This window comes from Nesoenas mayeri (assembly GCF_963082525.1).
Source record: "Nesoenas mayeri genome assembly, chromosome: 1".
Classification (NCBI taxonomy): Eukaryota; Metazoa; Chordata; class Aves; order Columbiformes; family Columbidae; genus Nesoenas; species Nesoenas mayeri.
In genome coordinates, this window is record NC_137541.1 from 213,694,358 (window position 1) to 213,719,258 (window position 24,901).

Genomic DNA, 24,901 nt, shown 5'->3' on the forward strand with positions numbered 1-24,901 from the left:
CGGTGCTTCCCATGCCAAGAACAAACTCTACCCAAGAGAGTCCTGCTCTGCAGACACTTAATTGCCCGAATAGCTTTGCATGCACAGGGCATCGATTGAAACACACATCCAGAAAATTAGCGATATCACCACTATTAGCCGGACCACCCGGTCCCCCAGCTCAGAGTTGCAGGATGGGTGGTGCAGGGTGGAAAAGAAGCGCATAAACAAAGTCTGGACAGGTCTTGATAGCAAAATGTTTATCTAAAACCTACCCCCACCCAGCTGGCTGCTTGGCCAGTATGAGTCAGCTAATTTTTCTGTGGGCCTTGTGCCAGGGATGAGCCAGGGCGGATTAAAGTCTTCGGTTTGTTTATCCTTCCGAAAACACGCAGGTTTGACAGTAAAATACAGCCCAGTTCCTCGATGCAAACACCCCAGTGCGTGACCACGGGGGCTGCAGGGCTGTATCTACCCAGTACTCTGAAAATACGGTTTCCAGAGGCAAATCCCACACAACCCCCGCAAAAAAAAAAAAAAAAACAAGCTTAACAAAGGCAGGTGGTATTTTCTGGGAACAAAATGCTCGCCCTGCTCAAGCTTACACCCCCCGTCCCCCCGCGGGTGCCCCAGGTCCCCCCAGCCCCTCCAGCCCCTCAGGGAGACATGGACTCAGTGGGGATTTCACAGGATGATCTTTATTTGGCTGTTACGAGCTGTGAGCTCCAGAGCGACATGTCAGGCGGTGCGTGACACGCAGCTGGAGACGCTGCCGGGGTTTTCCTGCGGGCGCTTTAGTGGTACTTGCGGGCCAGAGCGTGGGCCACCACGCGGACCAGCTTCTGCCAGGCAGCCTGGCAGTCGGGAGTGAAATCCTTGCCGAAGTGGGCGGCCAGGACGATGATCAGGATGTCACCCAGGAGCTGGGGGGACAAGAGCACCCTTGGGTTAGCAAAGCCCAGAAACCTGCAGATCCTCGTCCACTTCACTCTCGCTCCTTCGCTTCCCCTTGGCTCAAACCTCTTCCTGCCCAACAACCACTTCTGCTTTACTCTCCCCCTCTATTTCTGCACTGAAACCACCTCCTGGCTGCCGTCTCCATTCCCGTGCGCCTTCCGGACAGCCCCTCCATCACCTCACCACTCAGCCCCTTCGGTGCTTTCTCACCAAGCTGCAGGTTGGTCCCTTCCCTCTCTGTCTCTCTCCTGCATCTCCCCCTCACCCCAACCATCATCCTGCACATCTAGGGTGAACCTCACATGGGGATTTGGGGTTGAGGGAGATGTGGTGTGGAGGGGGGTCCCCCGGTCAGGAGTATGTCTCACCCTGAAGTTCTCGGGGTCCACGTGCAGCTTGTCGCAGTGCAGCTCGGACAGCTGGGCGAAGGTGCCCTTGATGTTGTCCAGGTTCTTCACAGCATCCCCGAAGGAGGTGAGCACTTTCTTGCCGTGGGCGCGGACATTGGGGTTGCCGCTGATGGCGGTGGGGCTGGAGAGGTTCCCGAAGGAAGCGAAGAACCTCTGGGTCCAGGGGTAGACGATCAGCAGCCTGGGGAGAGATGGAGGGACACAAGCAGACACAGATACGTTAATGCTCCCATGATCGGAGTGGTTTCTTTCTCCGGGTGCAGCTGAGCAAGTTCCTGGGATCTGGACCTACCTGGCCAGGGCCTCAGCACCACATTCGGCCACATTGACCTTGCCCCAGATGCTGGTGATGAGCTGCTTCTCCTCGGCTGTCCAGTGCACCATGGTGTCGGCTGGAGGGTAGCGTGTGGCTCTCGGCGGGTACGGAGGAAGTTTCGGCTCTTTCTCCCAAGGGGATCGCACGTTGGCGAGCAGCTGTCCCCATTTTTATATGCTCCGCCGGGCCCCTCCTCTTCCCCCTGCACCCCTCCATTGGCTGGGCCCCCGGGGGGGCCCCGCAGTCCTGGCACCCCGAGGGAGGGGATGCAGCATCAGGGTGGGGCGCAGGGCAAGATGCCCAGATCCAGCGCTGGGACGGGCTTGGTGGCCGCCCTCCCCCTGCCTTTGATTTCCAGCCCTGCAGCTCCCTACTGAAGAGTGGCATTTATCTCCATGCAAAGTCCGAGCACATCTCCACGTGAGTCCCGTGTAAGCCCCCCGAGGAAGGTCTGTGCAAGGCTTGGTGCCCCTTGTACAGTGCAAACCAGAATGGGCTCCATGGCTGCGAGGCAGAAGACTCAGACTTGGGGCTGTTGGATCCTCCCTCTGAATGCACAGGTGGCGTGCAAGCACTTTGTCCGCTTCATGCAGGACCTGTCAGGCTTTGAGTTCTCCTTATTCTTCCCTATCAGCAGTTTCACAGTTTGCTAACTTTAGGGTAACACTAAGAAAACCATGGGCAGTAGCTTGCACTCAGAGAGCTCCTGTCTCAGAGAGCCTGTTAGCAGAGGTCAACCAAGGCTGGAAGGGAAACGTTACAACACCGGGCACACCAGTTGTCTGCAGGACGTTGGTTCACAGGGGCCCCAGGAGAGGTATACTGGGTATACCGGGGTCTGTGCAAACGTGCAGCAGGAGGCAGTGCCTGACCCAGCGATGTGGCGACCGGCAGTTGTCCTCCTGGGTGGTGGGGGAGGCCACTGGGTCCCCTGGGGCTGCACGTCTGCTCCTGCTCCCAGTGAGGGTGGGACACAGGAGCTGGGGCTGGATGGAGCTTGTGGGGCCAGAACAGGGAATGCTGACCGGTCCAGAGGGGTCTGGATGACCATGGAGCAACGTGCGGGCCTTGGCCAAGGGCTGAGGGCTGCCACCACTTTCGATGGCTGCATGAGCTCTCCTCTGCCTGCTCACTTAGAATCACAGAATGGTTTGGGTTGGAGGGACCTTCCCAGCTCCCCAGTCCCCCTGCCATGGCAGGGACATCTTCACCAATTCAGGGTGCTCAGAGCCCGTCCAGCCTGGCCTGGGATGTCTCCAGGGATGGTTCATCCACCACCTCTCTGGCCAATCTGGGCCAGGCTCTCACCACCCTCAGGCCAACAATTCCTCATATCCAGCCTGAATCTCCCTCCTTTAGTTTAACCCATCACCTCTTGTCCTGTCACAACAGGCCCTGCTCAAAAGTCTGTCCCCATCTTTCTTCTTGCCCCCTTTTGAGTATGGAGAGGCCACTTCGGGAGGGGGCTTGGCCAAAGGACCCCGGAGCCAGGCCTGGGGGTGACACCGCTCCCCAGATCTCCTCGCTGAGCAGCGCGGCTTTTACTGCAGACCTGGTCCGGAGCCATTCGTTCTGCCTTCTCCCTGATAAGAGCCACCAGAAACCCCAAACGTGTCCCCGAGCTGCCCTCAGTGCTGCGGGGATGCTCCCGGTCTGGACTCAGGAGGCTGTGGGGGCCGCGGTCCTCATCACGGCATGGACACTGTTCAGGGAATTCCATTTTGCATGTGGAAGGTTGGATGTGGGGCCAGTGAAACCGGGTGCTCTCCTTCCTGTACACGAAATTACTGTTCTGGGCATGTTTTTTCCATGACAGATAGTTGTGTCTATTACATTCTGCCTTTAATAATATGAGAATGATAATGATTTAAACAAAATGTCATGAAAAAAGCATTTTTCCTTCCATGAAGGAGGTTACAAACCATGGGCCTAATCTCACTGCCACCTCTCTCCCTACATGTTTTTGTACAGCAACTTTTTCCACTTAATCTGTGAAAACCTTAAAACATTAAATGCAATGATGTCTCAAAAAAACAATGGTGTATTTCTCTTTACATTTTGTAGTGTGTTTAATTGGTTTTTGTCTTGAACATTCCCCTGTGTTCTCTATCTTAGACGAGTGTCACATGAATTCATAGACAAGACCGTGGCTCACGTTGCCCCGTGTGTGATGATCCCCTTCCCATCCCCCAGCACCCCGGGGTGGCCTCCACCCCTTCCCACAGAGAGGCAGACACCTCCTCACGGATGAAGCAGTTGGTGTTTATTTGGCAACCAGAGGCCAGCAGAACCAGAGGATGTTTCTCCACGAGCGTCTCCGGGCGCAAACGCTTGCGGGAAGCTCAGTGGTACTCGTGGGCCAGCGCGTGGGCCACCACGCGGACCATCTTCTCCCAGGCCGACTGGCAGGCGGGGGTGAAGTCCTTGCCGAAATGGGAGGCCAGGACGATGATGAGGATGTCACCCAGGAGCTGGGGGTGGAAGTAGAAGAAGCCATCAGCCCAGTGCTGCCCCCGCTTCCTTCCCCACCGTTGCACCACCCGGGTGTTCACATGCGGACACCAGTTTTCGGGGAATTATTTGCAAATCAAGGAACGCATTTATCACAGCCCTGTGCCGAGCACCAGGCTCCTGGCACAACTTGCATCTCTGGTGGTCACCAGGACACCTGAATGGTCTGGATCCTCTTCCCCAACACCTTCCCCTGCCTGCCATGCACTGTCCTCCCTCTGCTTCACCTGGGTTTATCCTTTCCTTCCATTTCCCTACCCACCCTTGCTTTCTCAGGGCTCAGATCCCCTCCTTCTGATGAAGTGGCTGTGTTTATTTTCCCTCTGGGTTTAAACAACCGATCATAGCCAAGCTCAGCTCTTCCCTCCAAATCCTGCCTCAGTTTATTCTCTTCTGGTCTCTGGCTGCTCCAAGCCAACATTGCTTCCTACCAACAGGTATCTGGTTCTGCATTTCATACCTGTCTACCTCATTTGGTTCCTCCCCTCACACATCTCAGCCCCGAAACTCCTCTCTATTCTCCCCAAATATACTTATTCACTTCTTTCCCCTCCATCACCCCTGCCCTCAGCAGAGCCCCAGGCTCTGTGTTTCTCTCTAGGTCTGACTGACCATCAGACACCTCAGAGACCCAAACTCCCTCTCCAGAGAGCAGGAACCCCTGCCCAGCTGAGCCTGGACTCCCAGCACGGCTCACCCTGAAGTTCTCGGGGTCCACGTGCAGCTTGTCACAGTGGAGTTTGCTCAGCTGAGCAAAACTTTTCTTGATGTTGTCCAGGTTCTTCACAGCTTCCCCGAAGGAGGTGAGCACTTTCTTGCCGTGGGCACGGACCAAGGGGTTGCCATTGATGGCGGTGGGGCTGGAGAGGTTCCCGAAGGAAGAGAAGAACCGCTGGGTCCAGGGGTAGACGATCAGCAGCCTGGGGAGAGATGGAGGGACACAAGCAGACACGGATACGTTAATGCTGCCATGATTAGAGTGGTTTCTCTGGGTGCAGCTGAGCAGATTCCTGGGAGCTGGACCTACCTGGCCAAGGCCTCAGCACCACATTCGGCCACGTTGACCTTGCTCCAGACGCTGGTGATGAGCTGCTTCTCCTCAGCTGTCCAGTGCACCATGGTGTCGGGTGGTGGGTTTCCTCAGGGCTTCCCTGAACAATGATGAAGAAGTGGAGCCGAAGTCTGCCCCAGGGATTTTTATACACTAGTAACAGCTTGGCCTAATCTCAGTTCACGTAGCTATTGGTTGGGGCTGGGGAGGGCGCTGGGCTGCACAAGGAAAGATAGCAATTTTGGATGCTGTCCAAGGGGAAAAGAGGCCCTTTCCCCCCTCTGCCCTTGAGTGGACAAGCATCATCTCGCACCCATGGACTCGTATCCGTGGTCCCCAGCGCAGGTGGAGCTGCCTGCGCTGCTCCTCCCTGGCCGTGGGCTCCCTGAATTGCAGAGGCAGCTGGAGGCTGGAGGCTGGACATGCACTGCTGACCCAAGACAGGCAGTGATGTTCGAAGAGGTTGTAGTCTTTGTCTTGTCCACGTTTTCAGACTTGTAATGGTGCATTGATGCCCTGCGCTGCTGGGGTTCCTCCTGAACAACTCCAGGCATCATAGATTCACAGAATCATAGAATCACAGAACCATTTTGGTTGGAGGAGACCCTCAGGATCACCAAGTCCAACCCATTCTCCCACCCCTGTCTCTGCCCCATGTCCTGAGAACCTCCTGTCCGTCTGTCCAGCCCTCCAGGGCTGGTGACTCCAGCACTGCCCTGGGCAGCCTGTTCCAATGCCCCACAGCCCTTTGGGGAAGAAATTGTTCCCACATCCAACCTCAACCTCCCCTGGCGCAACTTGAGGCCGTTTCCTCTGCTCCTGGCGCTTGTTCCTGGGGAGCAGAGCCCGACCCCCCTGGCTCCAAGCTCCTTTCAGGCAGTTCAGAGATCAGAAGGTCTCCCCTCAGCTCCTGTTCTCCAGCTGAACCCCCCAGCTCCCTCAGCCGCTCCATCACATTGTGCTCCAGCCCCTTACCAGCTCCGTTCCCTTCTCTCCACTCGCTCCAGCACCTTTCTTGGTGTGAGAGGCTCAGAACCCTCCCAAGATTGGCGGTTTGTCCTCCCCAGGTCCCAGCACAGGGACGGTCACTGCCCTGGGCCTGCTGGCCACACCAGTGCTGGTACCAGCCAGGATGCTGGTGGCCTCTTGGCCACCTGGGCAGACGCTGGCTCATATTCAACCACCTGTCAAACAGCATCCCCATATTTCCTGGATATTGGGGTTCTCTGTTCTGTTCTGAGTCTGAGCTCTCGTATTGCCCATCCCTAGTACCATTCCCTGTCATCAGAGGAAGTGGGTCCATCTCAAAGGCACAACTCTGAGTTATGAGTGTTACCACCAGCCTTAGTCTATGAGGAGTCCCGAGCTGAACATGTCACCCACCTGGCTGGTCTGTCCCACCTGGTGCCAGCAGCGTCTGCGTCCAGACTACTGTGCAAAACCAGTTCATTTCATCTGCTAGCCCTCCCGAAAGAGGACAACACAGCGTTCATTTCAATTTATTTCAGATTTTGAATGCCTTGTTACTGTGCAGGGCTGATGACTGTCCCTTAGTCTAATAATTGGGCAATTTTGGGGCACAGTTCTTAGCCTCCCCAAATCAGACATCGGATGTACACCAAATAAAAAGCAGAACCAAATAGGGAACCATGCTTATTTTTTCTGAGTGCTAGCAGAAATAAGTGATAAAACCTTGTGTACATTGCAAAAGTTGGATGGTTTTCTATCTCGGGCACTACCACTGAGAAACCCTTGAGCGCAGACACTGCTTATATGAGAAAAAAAAGAGTTTGTTTAATATATAGTGTACTTCATACCCCAAAAGGAATAAGCTGTCCTGGCAAAGCAGCATTGCTACCGTTGGCAGAGCTGTCCTGATCAGATTGCTTCTTCACATAAAATATTTCAGGCCAAGAAGCAGCTTTGCAGGGATCGTCCCTCGCTGCATGCAAGATGAATTCTGTCCTCTTGCCCTCCTCTTGGCAGCGATCTGAGACCTCAAGAGCACGATCTTGTCTCTTATCTGCCTGCTCCAAATAAACCTGTCAATAAGTTCTCCCAGCCTTACCTCTGGTCAATACCGTTACTCCCTGCAGTTACTGTATCTTTCAAAATTGTGGCTTTTTTCCACCCTCCTACTTAACAGAGCATCTCGATCCAAGATGTTTCCTAACAACAGGGGAGTCTGTCAAAGTATTCTTACCAGTATAATTTTTGCAAATAGGGTCCTGATCCACTGTTGGATGTGTTGATGCACTTAAAATCATGGGAGAAGCGTGTGACACAGGTACTGAGCTCTGCCTGGAGACGGCAGCTGTAACTGCTGAATTATCCAATTGCATCTCTAGTTCTGCTGTGTGTGCACATTGGTTCATGTACGTGCTTTCGCAGTTAATATAGACATAGGAAATGAGGGGGCCGTAACGCCAGTAAAGTGCTCCGTGAACACATCTCCCAGGTGATTTATTAGCAGCGTGGACTGGTGACCTGGTGGCATCAGCCCCACAGTGCCTGGGGACCAGACCAGCTGGGACGCACCATCCCATGGGGACAGTTCCAAATGTTCATCCCAGGCACAAGGTGAGAAGCAGCAAAGGATGAACAGCTCCTGGGGCTTGCTGAGCTTCACTTTATCGTTCCCTCCTTCTCCTTCAGCCCTGTCCATCCCCAGCCCACACGGCTTCTCCTCATGGGCAGCAGCACCTCCTGAGATCACAGTGTCCCTGCCCAAGAACATCATCCCACCCTGGCAAGTGATTCCTTCAAAGCACTTTTCGCATCATCTGCGGCAGCTGCATTAGTGCCACAGGGCAGCTGCCAGCTGACAGAAGGAAAAAAGCATGAGATTGCACTCCCTGGGAAAGACTTCTGAGGGCTTTTTACTTTTAGGATTAATCAACCACAAAGGCATTTTAAGGAAACCTGCTATGCTGGGCAGGGCCAGAGGCTGTTTACGACAGTCGCACAGCAGTCCACAATGCCAGCAAAGGCACGAGCTCACAGTCAAGCACATACAGCCCAAAGGTGCCTGCGAGGATGGCAGAGGGATCTCGGCCAGGACACCACGAGCACCGGCTGTGAGCAGCCGTGAGACACAAAAACCAAAGGCACAACTGCCCAGACAGTCCCAGCCCTGCGCTCTGCTTGGGGCTCCTCCAGGGGACCCATCCGTCTCACCCATTTTTATAAGAAAGAGTTAATTTTAAGTACATTTTGAAATCACTTGTTTTATGGCTTGGGGGCAGAGGCCTGGCTGACAGTTTGTGATGCTCAGAGCTCTCCGTGCAGGGGTTCATAGAATCACAGGGTGTCCTGAGCTTTAGGGACCCACAGATCACGGAGTCCAACTGCTGTCCCTGCACAGGACACCCCGCAGGTCACCCCGTGTGTCTGAGGACGGTGTCCAGTCTCTTGTTGAACACTGTCAGGTTGGGCCATGACACCTCCCTGGGAGCCTGTTCAGTGCCCAGCACCCCTGGGGAAGAACCTTTTCCCCATGTCCCACTGCCCCCCTGGCACATCTGCTGCTGTTCCCTCGTTGGTCACCAGAGAGAAGAGACCAGCACCTGCCCCTCCTCCTTGTGTGTTGAGGGGGCTGTTTGGTGGCACAGGGTGGAGGGGGAAAAGTTCATCACAACATGCCAAATAGAGGCAATTTCTGTAGCTTTTTTAGTAGTTCACAGAGTCAAAGGAAGATCTGCTTTTCCCTCGTGCCCCCACAGCAACACCTTACAGCATCCTTATCCCCAGCAGGAAAACTGGAGGACCTTTTTCTGTGTGCCTGGGGTGGATTTCACTCTGCTCAGGGCTCTTCCCTGGTGCATCCTTCAATCTGTTCCCTTTGGTGTGCGTGGAAGATCCCCATAACCCTTCTTCATCTCTTGGCCCCACACTGGGACGTGCCCACTTCCATGGACAAGAACTTACCCTTTTTGCAGGCAAACCATTCCGATGATGGCAAAAGGCAGCTACACTGACAGCCTTTCCAAAGCAAGCAGAATTTATTGGTCACTCTGATTGCGGCAGGCAGTGTCCCGCGCCAAGCTTTACCAGAGCCCTTATCAGCAGGAGTGGCAGCTGTGCCCAGCCTCTGCGGCTCTGGATGTCAGCCAGACTCTTCTGTCTCTTCCAAAACATTATATTTCTTGTGTCTTGTGCCAGTAGGTCTTGGTTCCCACTTTATTTGCTGTGCTCTTCCCTTCCAAGCTCAACAGCCCTGTCCAGGCTCATCCCACTCGGTGCCAGCATCTCTTGGTCTCCCAGCTGAGGGCAGGAGCTCAGTCCGTCCCCTTTGGGTGGAAGCAGCAGACAGAATAACGGAAATATGCACCAGCCAGCCCTGTCTGGGTCAGGCCATGGGGGGCTGGAACCGCTTTGAAGGGACTCTGGTCTCCAAAAGGCTGTTTGCACCATGCAGGGATCCTGGGGATCGCTGTCAGCATCTGGGGCTCACTGAAATGGCCAAGGTGGAACCAGGTCCTGAACACAGCTAACTGCTAACCACAGAATCACAGGATGGTTTGGGTTGAAGGGACCTTAAAGCTCCCCCAGTCCCCCCTTGCAATGGGCAGGGACATCTTCACCAGCTCAGGTTGCTCAGAGCCCGTCCAGCCTGGCCTGGGATGTCTCAGGGATGGTCCATCCACCACCTCTCTGGCCAACCTGGGCCAGGCTCTCACCACCCTCAGGGCAACAATTTCTTCCTCATATCCAGCCTGAAAGGACCAAGCTAATGACGAAGCTGATGGCTCAGTGTACCTTGGTCACTTGGTGACTCTCAGCCCTGCCCAAGCGTCCCAGCATCACTCTGCTCTGCCACGCAGAAATGTCCCGATGACCATTTTATCTTGCGGTGAAACACCAGCGCTGTGTTAGCGCTCTCTGACTGTGCTGGTGACGCTGAGCCCTCCTCCCCGAGGGGTACGTTCTGCACAGCGTGATGGCCTGGAAATGCAGGGCTGATTCCTGCTTTCCCACCAGCTGCTGGGGGGGTTTGGTCAAAGCACTTCCCCTGTGCTGCTGCATTCCCTGACCGTGAAGGAAGGAGATATCAGCGACACCACATCCTCAGTAAGAGCTGTTAGAGTGACTGATGCAACACTGCTAGGACTAGGCAGTGTCTTTGCAACACCGGGCTTGTTCACCTAGCCTGCTCCCAGCGCTTGCCTCTAAACCTGCTTGCAGTTCAGATAGGCTGTTGGTGGCCACAGCTTTGCTCTGAGTTCACACAAGAGATGGACAACTCTAACTTGAAAAGCCTGGCACAGGGGTTCTGCAACACCAGCACCCCATCCTGCCCCTTGCCTGTACCTCTAAGTGCAGATTAATGCCACCAGGACCATCCGGCTGCTGGTCATAGCGCACAGTCGAGGAGCAGGGCACACTCCACATCACCACTGTGATGTGCCCATGGGTGGGAAAGGAGGAACAGAACAATTAAGACATTCACAGACACTGCAACAAAAGCATTCCTGAGGTCCACAGCCCCTCTGCAAGCATTTTCTCATTTGGGACCCAAAGGTACAAACAGATGAACAGATAGTGTATGGAGCTGGACGCACCCACCATCATTTTATTAACGTTATGTCCACCAGTGCCTCAAGGACGGGAGAACTTTCCTGTTTGGTGCCAACTGCCAAGGTTTTGACCTGCACTTTTGTGCTAGCTGGAACAAAACGTTGAGAACAGTCTTACCTTCTGAAATCGTGCTGAAATGCCCATTTGCTGACGGAAAGGAGAGTGATGTACTGCAGGAAAGCTGGACTGTCTCCTGCTTTTTTAATTTTCGTTTTTATTTCCCCCTTGACCAAGATGTTCTCGGTGCCGCCAGCAGGGCTGGATCCTTTGCCTTTCAGACAGGCCATCTGTGTAGGACAGAGGGGTCATAAGCACAAGCCCCCACTTTATCAGGACAAAGGCAGAAAATGTATTCCTAAATCATGCAAAAGAAGGATTTAGTCATTTTGAGACACCAGCATGTCTGTCCTTGTTGCTTTTTAGGTTATTCCTGGGAAAGTATTGCTGAAGCTCATGTACTTACGCAGAATCCTTCCATTACAGTGAAAAAAACATTCTTCCATTAAGCCAATCTGAGTAAAAAAGAATCTCGGCTGGGTCCGGTTTAAAAGCTGCCCTCATCCCTTCCTCCTGACATTTTTAGGTATCACATTCTGATCAAAACACACAAGAATAACCGTAAGAGCGTTTTCACTGCTGATACAGAAAATGCTTCTGATCAACATCTTATACGTCAGTACTAAAGTATGGAGGGCTAAATTTCTGCCTAATCTAGGCCGTCTTCAGTGAATGTCTGCAAATTTATATCCTTGCATGGGTCACATCTTCGGGCCAGAGGGGCCTCTGCTTGCCCTGCAGCTTGACCTTCTGTGCAGAACAGGTCAGAAAACCCCCACAAACAATTTCTGGCAAGCTCAGAAGGACTAAGTGGGCTGAGACATGTGCATTGCTGGTTTAGACACCACTATTGTCCCACTGGAGCTTCATGTGCATGGGCCACCACAACATCGCTTTGCGCCTGGATGTCCAGGACCAGCCCCACCAGGCAGGCAGGAACGGGCAGCAGCGAGGGGGCTGATGCCTTTTGGAGAAAACCCCAATATCCAGGAAATAATGGGATGTTGTTCAACAGGTGGTTGAACATGAGCCAGTGTGTGCCCAGGTGGCCAAGAGGCCACAGCATCCTGGCTGGTACCAGCACTGGGGTGGCCAGCAGGCCCAGGGCAGTGACCGTCCCTGTGCTGGGACCTGGGGAGGACAAACCGCCAACCCTGGGGCAGTTCTGGGCCCCTCACACCAAGAAAGGCCTTGAGGTGCTGGAGCGAGTGGAGAGAAGGGAACGGAGCTGGTGAGGGGCTGGAGCACAATGTGATGGAGACTGAGGGACCTGGGGGTTCAGCTGGAGAACAGGAGCTGAGGGGAGACCTTCTGATCTCTGAACTGCCTGAAAGGAGCTTGGAGCCAGGGGGGTCAGGCTCTGCTCCCCAGGAACAAGCGCCAGGAGCAGAGGAAACGGCCTCAAGTTGCGCCAGGGGAGGTTGAGGTTGGATATCGGGAATAATTTCTTCCCCAAAGGGCTGTGGGGCATTGGAACAGGCTGCCCAGGGCAGTGCTGGAGTCACCAGCCCTGGAGGGCTGGACAGACGGACAGGAGGTTCTCAGGACATGGGGCAGGGACAGAGCTGAGGAACGGTTGGACTCGATGATCTTGAGGGCCTTTTCCAACCAAAATGATTCTGTGACTCGATGAAAAGCAGCCTCCCCTTTGCCCAGCCTGACTGTCTTTCTGGAACGTGATGGTCCCAGGAGCCCTGAGGCCACCTCCCCGTTTCACATCCCCTGCTCCCTCCCTCCCACCCCACAGGCAGCCACAGAGACACAGGAGAACAAAAAGTCCAGGAAATGTGGGGTTTTTTATTGACTGTTACAGACACATCTGCCTCCAGATGATTTAATGGTACTTGTAGGCCAGAGCATGGGCCACCACCCCGACCAGCTTCTGCCAAGTGGCCTGGCAGGCAGGAGTGAAGTCCCTGCCGAAGTGCGCGGCCAGCACGATGATCAGGATGTCACCCAGGAGCTGGAGAGGAGAAGGAAATAAACCAGGTCAGCATGGTGCTGAGCACCCCTTGGTCCTGCGCAGGACCCAGGGACCTGGGGCTGGAGGGAACCCAGGTCTCTGGTGGGTCCCAGAGGATGCAACCCAGGGAAGCTCTTCTAGCCGAAGTGCAGGAAAATAGTCCTGTGCTGACTCCATGCACCGGTGTCCTCCTCCTCTGTCTCTGCTGCTTCTCACACCTGCTTTTTCCAGCCTCTAGACTTTATTTCCAGACCTTTTCTGTGAAACCTCATGCCTTCTTGAGCACAGGGTTAGGGCCAGTGTGAGGTCTCCCTGCTACATCCCCGAAGTCAGGCTTAAAGAGAGCCTAAAACAGATGCCATCAACCACATCCAACCCTCTCAACCCCTTCCAGCCTGAACCGCTCCATCTCTTCACCCACAGTGACTTTCCAACCCCCTGTACCCTGATCTCCTCTGCTTCATCCCTGTCCCACTCCTCTGCCTCATCTGCTGACCTTGTCCTCACACTCAGACCTGTCCTCTGTCTCTAACCCCAGTCTGCATCTCTTCCCATCAGTGTCCAGTTCCTGACCATCCCACGCTTACTTTTCCCTCTCCGGCCTTGGAAAAAGGGGACACAAAGTGGTCCCCATCCCTGGGGTCAGGAGGTGCCATGGAGAGGTGGCATATGGCACTGACACAGGAGCAACACCTTCAGACTCCCCACCCTCAGCCCCACCGGGCTTCCAGCATCTTCTCACACAAGAGAGAGGGTCAGCCCCTAAGCACAACTCACCCTGAAGTTCTCGGGGTCCACGTGCAGCTTCTCGCAGTGCAGCTCAGACAGCTTGGAAAAGGTCGTCTTGATGTTGTCCAGGTTCTTGATGGCTTCCCCGAAGGAGGTGAGCACTTTCTTACCATGGGCGCGGACCTTGGGGTTGCCGATGATGGCGGTGGGGCTGGAGAGGTTCCCGAAGTTATCAAAGAACCGCTGGGTCCAGGGGTAGACGATCAGCAGCCTGGGGAGAGATGGAGGCACACAAGCAGACACAGACATGTTAACGCTCCCAAATGCACTTGCCGTGGTGCAGCTGAGCAGGTGCCCAGGAGCTGGACCTACCTGGCCAGGGCCTCGGCACCGCATTCCTCCACGTTGACCTTGCCCCAGATGGTGGCGATGAGCTGCTTCTCCTCGGCTGTCCAGTGCACCATGGTGGCAGGCGGGTTTGCTCGGAGCTGCGGGAGGACACAGACGCCGTAGCTGAGCTGCAGACCCCACGGAGGCTTTTATCCCCTGCCCGCAGCTCCTCCCCGTCCCGCAACGGGGGGTCATTGGTTGGGACGGGGTGGGGGTCCCCAGCAGCAGTGGGCTGGTCTGTCCATGGAGTGGTCAGTCTGCAGTGAGGTGTGGTCTTCAAGGAAAAAGCCCTGTGACTGGCTTAACAGGCAGGCTCAGGACACAATCCTCTGTTATCTCATGCTCCGTCCCCCCGTGACCGCCTGCTCACCACAGCCATGCACGGGACACCCCATGTCCTGCACCCTGCAGCACGCACTGACCCATGTGTGCAGTTCTGTGTCCAGTGCTGGGCTCCCCAGTTCAAGAAGGACAAGGAATCACTGGAGGGAGTCCAGGGAGGGACACAAAGATGCTGAGGGGTCTGGAGCATCTTTGTGTGAGGAGACACTGAGAGAGCTGGGGCTGCTGAGCTGGAGAAGAGAAGCTGAGAGGGATGTGATCAATGATCAATATGTCAGGGTGGGTGTCAGAGGATGGACCAGACTCTGCTCAGTGGTGCCCAACGCCAGGGTGAGGGGCAACGGGCACAGACTGAAACACAGGAGGCTCCATGTGAACATGAGCAGAACCTTGTGTGCTGGGAGGTGCCAGAGCCTGGCCCAGGCTGCCCAGAGCGGGTGTGGAGTCTCCTTCTCTGAGACATTCAAACTTACCTGGACCCACCTGTGTGATCTGCTCTGGTGACCCAGATGGGACTGGGGATCTACAGAGGACACAACTCAACCAGCCCAGGATTCTGTGATTCTGTGTGCAAGGTGCATCACAACCACCTCATGCCTGCAGCACCCAACCTCTGAGTCCTCTCAGGATTTACAGGCTCTCTAAACTTGAGGGATTAATCTCTGATGGGATAGATGACCTGATTTATGAATTTAGGAGCTTCACAGACCCTTGTGCACGAGAGCATCTTCTTGGGGATGCTGAGTGCTTCTGCCCTTGGCTGCAGCTCTGCAGCCCTGGACACACAGACAAGTCCCTGTGCGTTCTCCTAAGCAGACACCTTTCATCACAAGAAATTGCAGAAAACATCAGGTCCTGCTCCTCCACACCCAAACCAAGTGCTTTAGATCAGGAATGTGCAGCCCAGCTTGGTGTCAATGAAACAGGGGTCACCTCCTCCTGCTCCAGGTTCTGAGGAGGATCCTTGTGGGTCCCTTCCAGCTCAGCACATTGTATGAATATCTGTGTGGGAAGCTGGTGCTGGGGCAGCTGTGACTGAGGCGGGCTCCTCTGCTCTTTTAATGTATTAACAGTATTAATGATGCTGATACTTCACTAGCCTCTCCCTCCTGGGAAATCAAATGCCTTGCACAAGGGTAACAGGACCCTCCATGCTACAACCAGACCAGCAACATCCATTTCCACCAGTTCAAGGTCTGGCCAAAGGCTTTTGTTTGACTCAGTGTCACCTTCACGTTGAATTACATGGGTATTTTCCCGTTTTTCAGGCTTCGGCTGAAGCTGTGCTCCAGGATGCAGGAGATGTAGGGCATCCTGACAAGAGCATGGACTTTGGGTCTGTTTGTGGCAGTTTAGGAGGTTTCCACCAGACCTCTGTTTCATTCCAGTTACTGGTTGAAACTGGTCCATTAATCGCACCAGAACCACACCAAGCAGTGGCACAAGCCCATCACTGTGGTCCTGTTGGGGTGGTTCACATCTGTAGTCACATTTCAGCTCGTTTCCACAGGGTCCAAAGAGGCATTATTCATTTTTTAAAATTTCAGAGTCCTTGGCAAGGCTCACAGGCCCCTTTGAGCAGCAAACGAGCCGTCGGGGTGGTCTGATAACACCGTGTGCAGCGGGGGCTGCTCAGTTCAGATAAATGTATCGTGCAGGTGGCCAGCGCTTGCTTTAGCTCCTCACCTACCGAGCAGACACACAGTCACACGCCCTCCGTTCCAAGGAGCTCTGAAGACTTTAGAAGTTGTCAATTTTCAATAAGACAGGGCTCAAAGAGCGAAATCCAGCGTGTGCAACCCTAAATTCACAAGCAGATATTCCCACCACGCGAGTCAGCCCATAGGGCTGAGCACATTGCTGCCCGGAACAGCTGCACGCTCAGCTGGGGATGACAATAAGTGACCCTCACGGCCTGTTCATTTACTGCTTCTCCCGTGCTGTATGTAGCCTGCATTTCTTGGCAGACTCACATTGAGAATAAAGCCCAAGCGACATCTGGGTCTATTATTAGCAATGCATTTGCCTCATCTGTGATAGCAGGCTCATTTTCAGCTCTGCAAAGCTGAACTTTAAAAAAATAAAAGATAATGATGCTTTTCTTCTGCATTTGAACCAGCAACATGAAAAAGCTCAGGGAGGAGGGAGTAGAGAGCAGGAGGAATGCTAAGCTGGGGCAAGCAGGACGACATCAAACACAGAGGCTCAGAGAAGAGCGTTAACTGCATAATTTATGTTTTTAAAAAGTGGTTAACAAATGCTGTTTTTCTGGGCTCTGCAGAAAAGCAGACAGAGATGTGGGTTGTGGTGAAAAATCACCAGTCCTGGTACCACTATTGGACCTGTTCGGGGTCTGGTTTTGCTGGTGCAGCTGCGGGAGCAGAACCATGGGATGGTTAACGATGGTCACAAATTGCGGAGGGAAAGGGGAAGGGAGAGGAAAGAGAAGAGGGGCTGAAGTGTTCCACCTCGCTTTGTGCTGCTCTTTTGTATTGATTCCTTTTAATGGCTTCTTTTATACCCACAGTAACTCTTTAAACTCTCTAAATCCCGTAGGATTAAAAGGAATAATAGCAGGTGATTCAGCCGGCTAATTGGTTTAGGGTCATATCGGAGACTTGTACGCCTCTGGATGTGGAGAGTCCATAACAGCAACGACCTTTTACAGCCACCCTGGGCTGTAAATTCAGATATGAGCTTCATCCTGCTCCTACCCTGCTGGGCCTTTGGCTGTGCCCAGTCCAGCACTGGAGCCTTGGCTTAACCTGAAGGCCGGAGCTAAATTCTCACTAACGCAGGTTAGTAAAGGATTTGCTCCAGAAAATGGTGCTTGGGGCAAAAGGGGACTTGAGGTTACTGTCCAGGAGAACCCCGAATCTGGGAGCAGAGCAAAGCCTGACACAAACCACAGGGAAACCAGCAGGGAAGCAGCTGCAACCCCCTTCGAGATGTGGTCAGTGATGAACTCAGGGAAACACTCAGCAGCAGCAGGCTGTGGATCACCATAACGTACACAGCTTTCCCCGGTTGGGACCACCTGGTCACTAGAATGAACACGAAAGCCAAGGAGAATTTCTGGAAATGACTTTTTTTTCCTTGAGAGGAAAAGGGAGAACAGGGAGGACTGTGAACAGTGGAGGTGCGGGCACAGCACAGTGAGATTCGAGCAGATCGGAGCTTTACAGCGAGCAGGCAGAGAGCTCGATGCTATTACCGCGAGGAGAGTTATCCAATTTATCTGTGGCTCATCGCCCGAGGCACTCTGCTTTCAACACAAAGACATTTCAAATTGTTTCTGCACCGTATCAATAAACTGAGGGAAAATATAACTGCGGGTTAAATTAATGCCTCTCTGCCCCTAGCATGGATCTCTAAGTTCAGGATCCAGGTTTAACCCCTTGTACCCTTTAGGCTTGACTCCAAGAGATGCGGAGCACCCCTTGCTCTGACTGCTCCAGCCTCAATTTTGCGCCATGTAATGACTTATTTATTATGCAAGCTTGGCTTACAGTCTTTTACTGTGTTGCTCTAATTTTGTAGGAAACCTCCTGGGTCTGAAGTTTGGGTCTCAGGTGATGCTGCCTGGAGGCTGGGGGCTGGTTGCAGCAGAAATGCAGAGGGGACCTCCAGGAGATGTGACCTGACCCTGTTTGCACATCCCTGACCCTAAAGGGACTCACCAGGACATGCCCAGCCCTAAAGCCAGTTTGGTGTCACAGGCCATGGGGGGTTCAGAGCCGAGGGAGGTGAAAGGGATCAGAGGGGCCAGGATATTCAGGGGAAAACTAAAGGTTTAATTGAACAGCTTCTGAGTTAGCCCTCAATACAAGAACGTGGGCAAAAGCAGATTGAAAAAGCAATCCAGAAATAGACAAAAGCAGCTTTTTATTCCTGATGAGCTGTTTCCAACACAGTCTCATTTAAAGCAGAGGCTTTGCTGCTTGTTACTGAGTTGGTGTTCTCCCACCCCTCAGCCTTGCTGGGGTTTCCATCTGCTCAACACGAGGACACAGGCTCCTGGCAAGAGGGTCCAGACAGTGGTTCGTACCAGAACCTCTGCCCTGGGCTGCAAAATGAGCCCAGGTGAGCTCGGGGCTGGAGGGGACACCTGAGTGGGACAGCTGGAGTGGGGGACACGGCCCACGCAGGGGACACCCGGGTGGGACAGCTGGAGTGGGGGACACGGCCCACGCAGGGGACACTCGGGTGGGACAGCTGGAGTGAGGGACACAGACCACGCAGGGGACACCCGGGTGGGACAGCTGGAGTGGGGACACGGCCCACGCAGCACTTCCCAGGGTGCAGAGGGGAAGAGCAACAGGGCTGATGGAGTTGGGGGGGTTTCCAGCTGTGACCAGGTGTGTGATGAGTCTCCGCCGCAGCACGATGCACACTCTGGAGCATTCACTGTGTGCAGGCCTGGGTGCCACGGTATAAAAAGGGTCTAAAGCTACTGGAGAGGGTGCAGAGGCCGTGGAGCTGGTGAAGGTTTGGAGATGAAGCCGCGTGAGCAGCGGCTGCAGTCCCTGGGTTTGCTCAGCTGGAGCAGAGCAGCCTGAGGGCAGAGCTCATGGGCTGCAGGTTCCTCAGCAGGAGCAGGAGGGGCAGGGTGAGCTCTGCTCTGGGACAGGGACAGAGCCCAGGGAGCGGCAGCAGATGTGCCGGGGGGCAGTGGGACATGGGGAAAAGGTTCTTCCCCAGAGGTGCTGGACACTGAACAGGCTCCCAGGGAGGGGTCACGGCCCAACCTGACCGTGTTCAACAAGAGACTGGACACCGTCCTCAGACACACGGGGTGACCTGCGGGGTGTCCTGTGCAGGGACACCAGTTGGACTCCATGGTCCCTGATTCCAGCTCAGGACATTCCATGATTGATTGTCTGCTGCAGCCTCATCACAGCTCCGCTTCTCCCAGAGCGGGGCTCTGCAGCGCTCGGGATGGTGCAGCATCCCCGGCCGCAGGAATGGAGCACAACACCCAACTATCAGCCCGACAGGGGCTGGTTCAGACCCCACCGCCCTGTGCCCAGCTGCCCCCTATCGCCCCGGGCAGCCCCTGGCCGCCCACGCCCTGCGGGCCCGCGGCAGATAGCTCCTCGCCACCCTCGCTGCAACCCGAGATAAAAGCCAGCGCCCAGCCGCCCTCAAGGTGTGACAGCCTGTTTTGTGCCCCTGGGTTTAGCAGAAATGGGCTGTGTTATTTGTGGGGCTGGGGTCCGGCTCCGCTGTGTGCTGACATACAGACCGCAGCACAGACAGACAGACTTCTGTCCACACGCTGGCTGCCACCAGTTGCTGGTCACACCAGTGTGCAGCCCTGGTATCTATGGGGGAAACTGAGTTTCTCTACCATTTTTGGTCTTAGGGCAGGTGAGAGGTGTCACAGCACAGGATTTCAGGGTCTCCATCACTGCCTCGTGCCCAAAGGCAGGTTCACAGCAGAGCCAAGCGTGCACCAGCACTGCTGATCAGGAGGATGGGAGACGGCAATTGGTCACCAAACCCTCTCCTCTGCTCCTCTGGTGACATGGGGATCCCTAAGTGTGTGTCCCCAGGGCCCCCGGGCACTGCTGGAGCTGGGGGGAGCACAGGACAGAGACAGGGATGGAAAACCAGGCCCACAGAGAAGATCCCTTCTGGGAACTTCTGTCTGTGCCAGTGAAATGAGTGATTGTAATGCCACAGGATCACACAGTGCTGTGAATGATAGTGCCCTGGTTATGGCACCTATAAAGGAAAAAAGCCCTCGAGCACTGACACAGCCCCGTGTGACACTGTGTGACACTGTCCCTGTGCCCACACACTGAAACCCTGCAGTACAGACACTGGCAATTCACACAGTATCACAGTATCACAGTATGTTTGGGATTGGAAGAGACCTCAAAGCTCATCCAGTGCAATCCCCCCATGGAGCAGGAACACCCAGATGAGGTTACACAGGAAGGTGTCCAGGCAGGTTGGAATGTCTGCAGAGAAGGAGACTCCACAACCCCCCTGGGCAGCCTGGGCCAGGCTCTGCCACCCTCACTGGGAAGTTTCTTCTCAAATTTAAGTGGAACCTCTTGTGTTCCAGCTTGATCCCATTACCCCTTGTCCTATCATTGTTTGCCACCGAGAAGAGCCTGGCTCCATCCTCATGGCACTCACCTTTTATATACTTATAGACATTAATAAGGTCACCCCTCAGTGTCCTCCAAACTAAAGAGCCCCAGCTCCCTCAGCCTTTCTTCATAAGGGAGATGCTCCACTCCCTGCAGCATCTTTGTTGCCCTGCGCTGGACTCTCTGCAGCAGTTCCCTGTCCTAATTCAGCTGAACCATGGCTGATTTCAGGCCAGACGTGAGGGAGAAATTGTTGTCCCTGAGGGTGGTGAGAGCCTGGCCCAGGTTGGGCAAAGAGGTGGTGGATGAACCATCCCTGGAGACATCCCAGGCCAGGCTGGACGGGGCTCTGAGCAACCTGATGTAGTTTGGGGATTTTTGCTGTGACCCCTCAGATTCAGACTGAGCTGGGTCTTGCCGCAGGAGGAGCAGAGCAGCCCACTGCTCCGGGAGATGCTTGGTTGTACTTGTGCTGGGCAGAAATACGGTATGGAGAGCAGGTTCCCCTCCACCCGTTCGAACCCCAGAGGCTGCAGAGTGAGATCGGACACCCTTGCTTTCACCCCAACAGGACTCCAGCATCAGCTGAGCTTCAGGGACATAACCAGTCCTGCCAGCACTGCACTTGTGCAGTTCTGGTTGGCTCTGCTTGTCAATGCTTTGCAGGAGGCTCCATTAACCACAGATCCCCCCAAAAAAAGCCCCCAGCACTGGATGGGAACCACAAGAGCTGTGTCTCGGACCCTGCAGTCCCGGAGCTTTTGCTAATGAAAGGTGCCCCTGTGAGCAAGGAAGGCTCCTGTGGGGCCAGGAAGGGACATTGGGGGATTGGACTAGATGATCTTTTGAGGTCCCTTCCAATCCAGAACATACTGTGATACTGTGATACTGTGACATTGCTGAGCTGGGACAGGGATTTCCTCCTCCTGTCTGTGGCACAGGACCAGCTGTGTCAGGAACATGTTTTCTGTGTGAGTTATAGACTCATAGAATCATTTTGGTTTGAATAGTTGAAGATGTCCCTACGCATGGCAGGGGGGTGGATTAGGTGACCTTTGAAGGTCCCTTCCAACCCAAACTATTCTATGATTCTATGATTCTGTGACCTCTAAGATCATCAAGTCCAACTGTTAACCTGAAGCCACCTGTTATGTTCCCCTGACACCTTTCAAGCAGTTAAATCTGGCAATAAGACAAAGCCAGACCTGTCTCTGTGTTTGGACTTGATTTTAGGAAGGCAGAAAGGGAGAACTGACCGCAACGTGGCACCTCCTATTTATTCAAGTAGCAAAAGTGGCTCTGAACCGGGCAGCACCCGGGGCAATCCCCTTGCAGCTGCCGAGCAGCAGTTTGAGGGATGCTGTACCGTGTCATGGATGAACCATCCCTGGAGACATCCCAGGCCAGGCTGGACGGGGTCTGAGCAACCTGAGCTGTGAAGATGTCCCTGCTCATGGCCGGGGGGGACTGGGGAGCTGGGAATGCCCTTCAACCCAAACCATCTGTAATTCTATGTACCCCTCACAAGGCAAAGCAGCCCCTGCCCTGAATGATGCACCAAACGCTGCTTGTGGGGCAGCCCTTGGCAAACCCTCCCTCCAGCTGTCCCACCAGAGGCCCTGGTGTTTGGCAGCTCATCCCAACACATCTGTGGTCCCAGGACTCATGAATGAACCAGGGACTGGCCTGAAGGTCGTTACTGGTTTTCTCAGGTCCCCACTGCACCAAACCATGATCCCAGCATCATGCAGCAGGCAGAGCCCCTTTCTCCCAGGAAACCCCAAGTGTCAGCATCTCTGTGGGGCTGAAACCCAGGTCAAGACACGTCCCACAGACCCTGTTTAACTCCAGCCCAGGGGGACACTTTATTTTGGGCCTCCTCTTTGGACACCCAGGCAGAGAGGCAGCTCTGACACCAGCATCACCAGCCCAGCAGAGCCAGACGGGGCTCTCACTCACATGCGCAGCTCTCAAGCCCATTTTCTGCAGCGGGACATTTTAGCTATTTCTGCCGTGTTGCTGTGGTGGGCTCCCCCACCATAAATCGGGAGGGTGCTGAGTCACGGCAGCCGCTCCCGGCACCGGGCTGTGCCGCGGCGATAACTCGGGCGGCGCAAACAGCAGCTGGGCTGCGCGGAGATAAGGCAGCGCCGGGCCAGGAGCAGCGCCCGTCTTTCTGCTGAGTCAGAACTCTGACGCGGCAGAAAACATTTCTGCTGAGGCACTGTGCCAACCAGCTGAAAAATATCTAGCAATGTTTTATTTTCTTGCCAGAACCAGGAGACACGGGCTGCTGGCCCCTGTGTCGGTGTGGTGTTCACGACTGCCCCCATCTCTAAAAGAGAGGAGGTTCAGGTTATTCAGGAAGGAACTGTTGCCCCTGAGGGTGGTGAGAGCCTGGCCCAGGTTGGCCAGAGAGGTGGTGGCTGAACCATCCCTGGAGACATCCCAGGCCAGGCTGGACGGGGTCTGAGCACCCTGAGCTGTGACGATGTCCCTGCTCATGGCAGGGGGGCACTGGGGAGCTGGGAACATCCCTTCAGCCCAAACCATCTGTGATTCTATGATCTCTGGGGCAGAGCCCACAACAGTCTCAGGTGCCTCCTGTTCCTCAGGGGATGGTGGGACAGGTCCTGATCACCAGCCCCTCTTCTCCGTCCTCCCCTCTCACCCCATTGCAAGTCCGTGTGTTGGCAGCAGGAAGTGAAATGTTCCAGCAGCTTTTGAAGCCTTTCCTTATTCCCTAGGAGAGGAAAGCACCCCACCTTGCCCCCCTGCCCAGAGAAAGGCTCTCAGGGGACACACAGGCTCACCTGCTCCTGATGCACTGGCCGGCAGGCAGAGCTCCTTGCAGGGAAACTGAGGCACAGAGCAGGACAGCTGCACCCCAAGTGTCACAAAACGCTCATGGCAGGGCAGGGTCCCCTCAAGAAAGGGGGATGTTTTCTGTGCTGTGTCCTGCTCTTACACCAGGGGTACAGGAGGACAGAACCTTCCTCAGCCAGGCTTTCATAGTCACAGAGTCATTTTGGTTGGAAAAGCCCCTCCAGATCACCGAGTCCAGCCATAACCCAGCCCCGGCACTGCCCCATGTCCTGAGAACCTCATGTCCGTCTGTCCAGCCCTCCAGGGCTGGTGACTCCAGCACTGCCCTGGGCAGCCTGTTCCAATGCCCCACAGCCTTTTGGGAAGAAATTGTTCCCACATCCAACCTCAACCTCCCCTGGCGCAACTTGAGGCTGTTTCCCCTCATCCTTTCGTTCACATTCGGGCTGGCAGTCGCTGCCAGGGCTGTTTGGTGTTTGTGCAAAGCCTTTGTGATGGCACCAAACTCGATTCAGGCAGCGGACGCTGAGCCTGGGGCAGCTCCTGCGTGTGCTGTAAAACCGGGCTCTATGTCTGGGACTAAGGAGCTTTTGGGCAAATGTGGCTTAGGGTGATTCATAGCACAAAACATTTGTGTCCGGCAGCATGAAGCTGTCCAGGCTGAGCTCCAGTGAATCATAAAGCACAGAATTCACTGGCATCTCCCATCGTCCCAGGTGTCGTTGTTTCACATGAGCCCCTTCCAAACAGGCACACAGGATTCGGAGGCGCCCTTGCTGCCCTGGGAAGTGGCTTTTTCTTCACGTTTAAAACATGGAACTCCCTGGGGCAGCCCCTGTGCCAGTTCATTTGGAGGAGGAGCAATAGACCTTCTGGGTAATGCAAATGAAAGCAAACCCTCCTTTTTTCGGGCAGGGAAACTGAGGCATGGATTTAAGGAAGGAAGGGGGAAAGAAAAGTGCCCTCCCTGGAGACATCCCAGGCCAGGCTGGACGGGGCTCTGAGCAACCTGAGCTGTGAAGATGTCCCTGCTCATGGCAGGGGGGGCACTGGAGAGCTTTGGTGGTCCCTTCAACCCTAAATATCCTACGATTCTGGTCAAACCCTCTGCCGTGGGAGGCTCCTGCTCCCCCTAGTGTCGGTGGAACCCCATGGCATGCTGACACCAAATCAAGGCAGGACGGGACGAGACGGGAAACTGAGGCACAGCCTGGACACCCATTTGTGCTGCCAGCCCATGAGCATGGAGCAGGGGATGCCAGGTGGTACCGGGGCTCTCTCCAGACCACCAGTGACTGGGATTTCCAGAGGAGGCGCTGGGATTTGGATACCCCAAGCCGTACCCAAGCCTGGGTGCTGGTTTTCCAGGTGGGCCGTGTTTGGTGCGAACCGCTGTTAGACCGGGGCTGGCTCCCAAGCTGCTCTCAGCAGCACCACCTGTGCTTGGTTTCCCATGTGATGAAGGGCAGAGGAGCGCTGAGCAGAACTGGGGAGAAACGAGCAGCCTCCACCTCCTCCAAGGCTTGACTGACCCCTTTCGTTTGCAGAGGTGTCACCAGCCCAGCAGCGTAGTTGCTCCACAGTGCTTTGCACTCTCATTTGCACACCAGAGAGAGGTGTGAAAGCACTTTGCACTCCCCGCTCCAATTCACCCGCTGCAGGTCTCCAGCCCACGGGGTCAAACCTCTATGG

At 54.8% G+C, this 24,901-nt stretch overlaps 3 protein-coding genes across 4 annotated transcripts; all 3 read right to left on the reverse strand.

Moving 5' to 3' along the window:
• Positions 1-657: 657 nt before the first annotated feature.
• On the reverse strand, positions 658-1,819 carry LOC308037412 (hemoglobin subunit beta). Its single transcript, XM_080339158.1, has 3 exons — positions 1,639-1,819; positions 1,305-1,527; positions 658-902 (listed from the first exon to the last, which is right to left on the reverse strand). The coding sequence occupies exons 1-3, from the start codon at positions 1,728-1,730 to the stop codon at positions 774-776; spliced, it is 444 nt and encodes a 147-aa protein (XP_080195284.1). The 5' UTR covers positions 1,731-1,819; the 3' UTR covers positions 658-773.
• Positions 1,820-3,905: 2,086 nt separating this feature from the next.
• On the reverse strand, positions 3,906-9,286 carry LOC308037429 (hemoglobin subunit beta-like). Of its 2 annotated transcripts, XM_080339184.1 has the most exons (4): positions 9,152-9,286; positions 5,201-5,324; positions 4,871-5,093; positions 3,906-4,133 (listed from the first exon to the last, which is right to left on the reverse strand). In XM_080339184.1, the coding sequence occupies exons 2-4, from the start codon at positions 5,290-5,292 to the stop codon at positions 4,005-4,007; spliced, it is 444 nt and encodes a 147-aa protein (XP_080195310.1). In that variant the 5' UTR covers positions 5,293-5,324; positions 9,152-9,286; the 3' UTR covers positions 3,906-4,004. The 2 variants fall into 2 exon arrangements, with proteins under 2 accessions (XP_080195310.1, XP_080195309.1); XM_080339183.1 differs by lacking the exon at positions 9,152-9,286 and having other exon boundaries at positions 5,201-5,442.
• Positions 9,287-12,641: 3,355 nt separating this feature from the next.
• Positions 12,642-23,472, reverse strand: LOC308037433 (hemoglobin subunit rho). Its single transcript, XM_080339209.1, has 4 exons — positions 23,197-23,472; positions 13,923-14,038; positions 13,599-13,821; positions 12,642-12,821 (listed from the first exon to the last, which is right to left on the reverse strand). Exons 2-4 carry the CDS (start codon positions 14,012-14,014, stop codon positions 12,693-12,695), a joined length of 444 nt encoding a protein of 147 aa, XP_080195335.1. The 5' UTR covers positions 14,015-14,038; positions 23,197-23,472; the 3' UTR covers positions 12,642-12,692.
• Between the last annotated feature and the right edge of the window lie 1,429 nt (positions 23,473-24,901).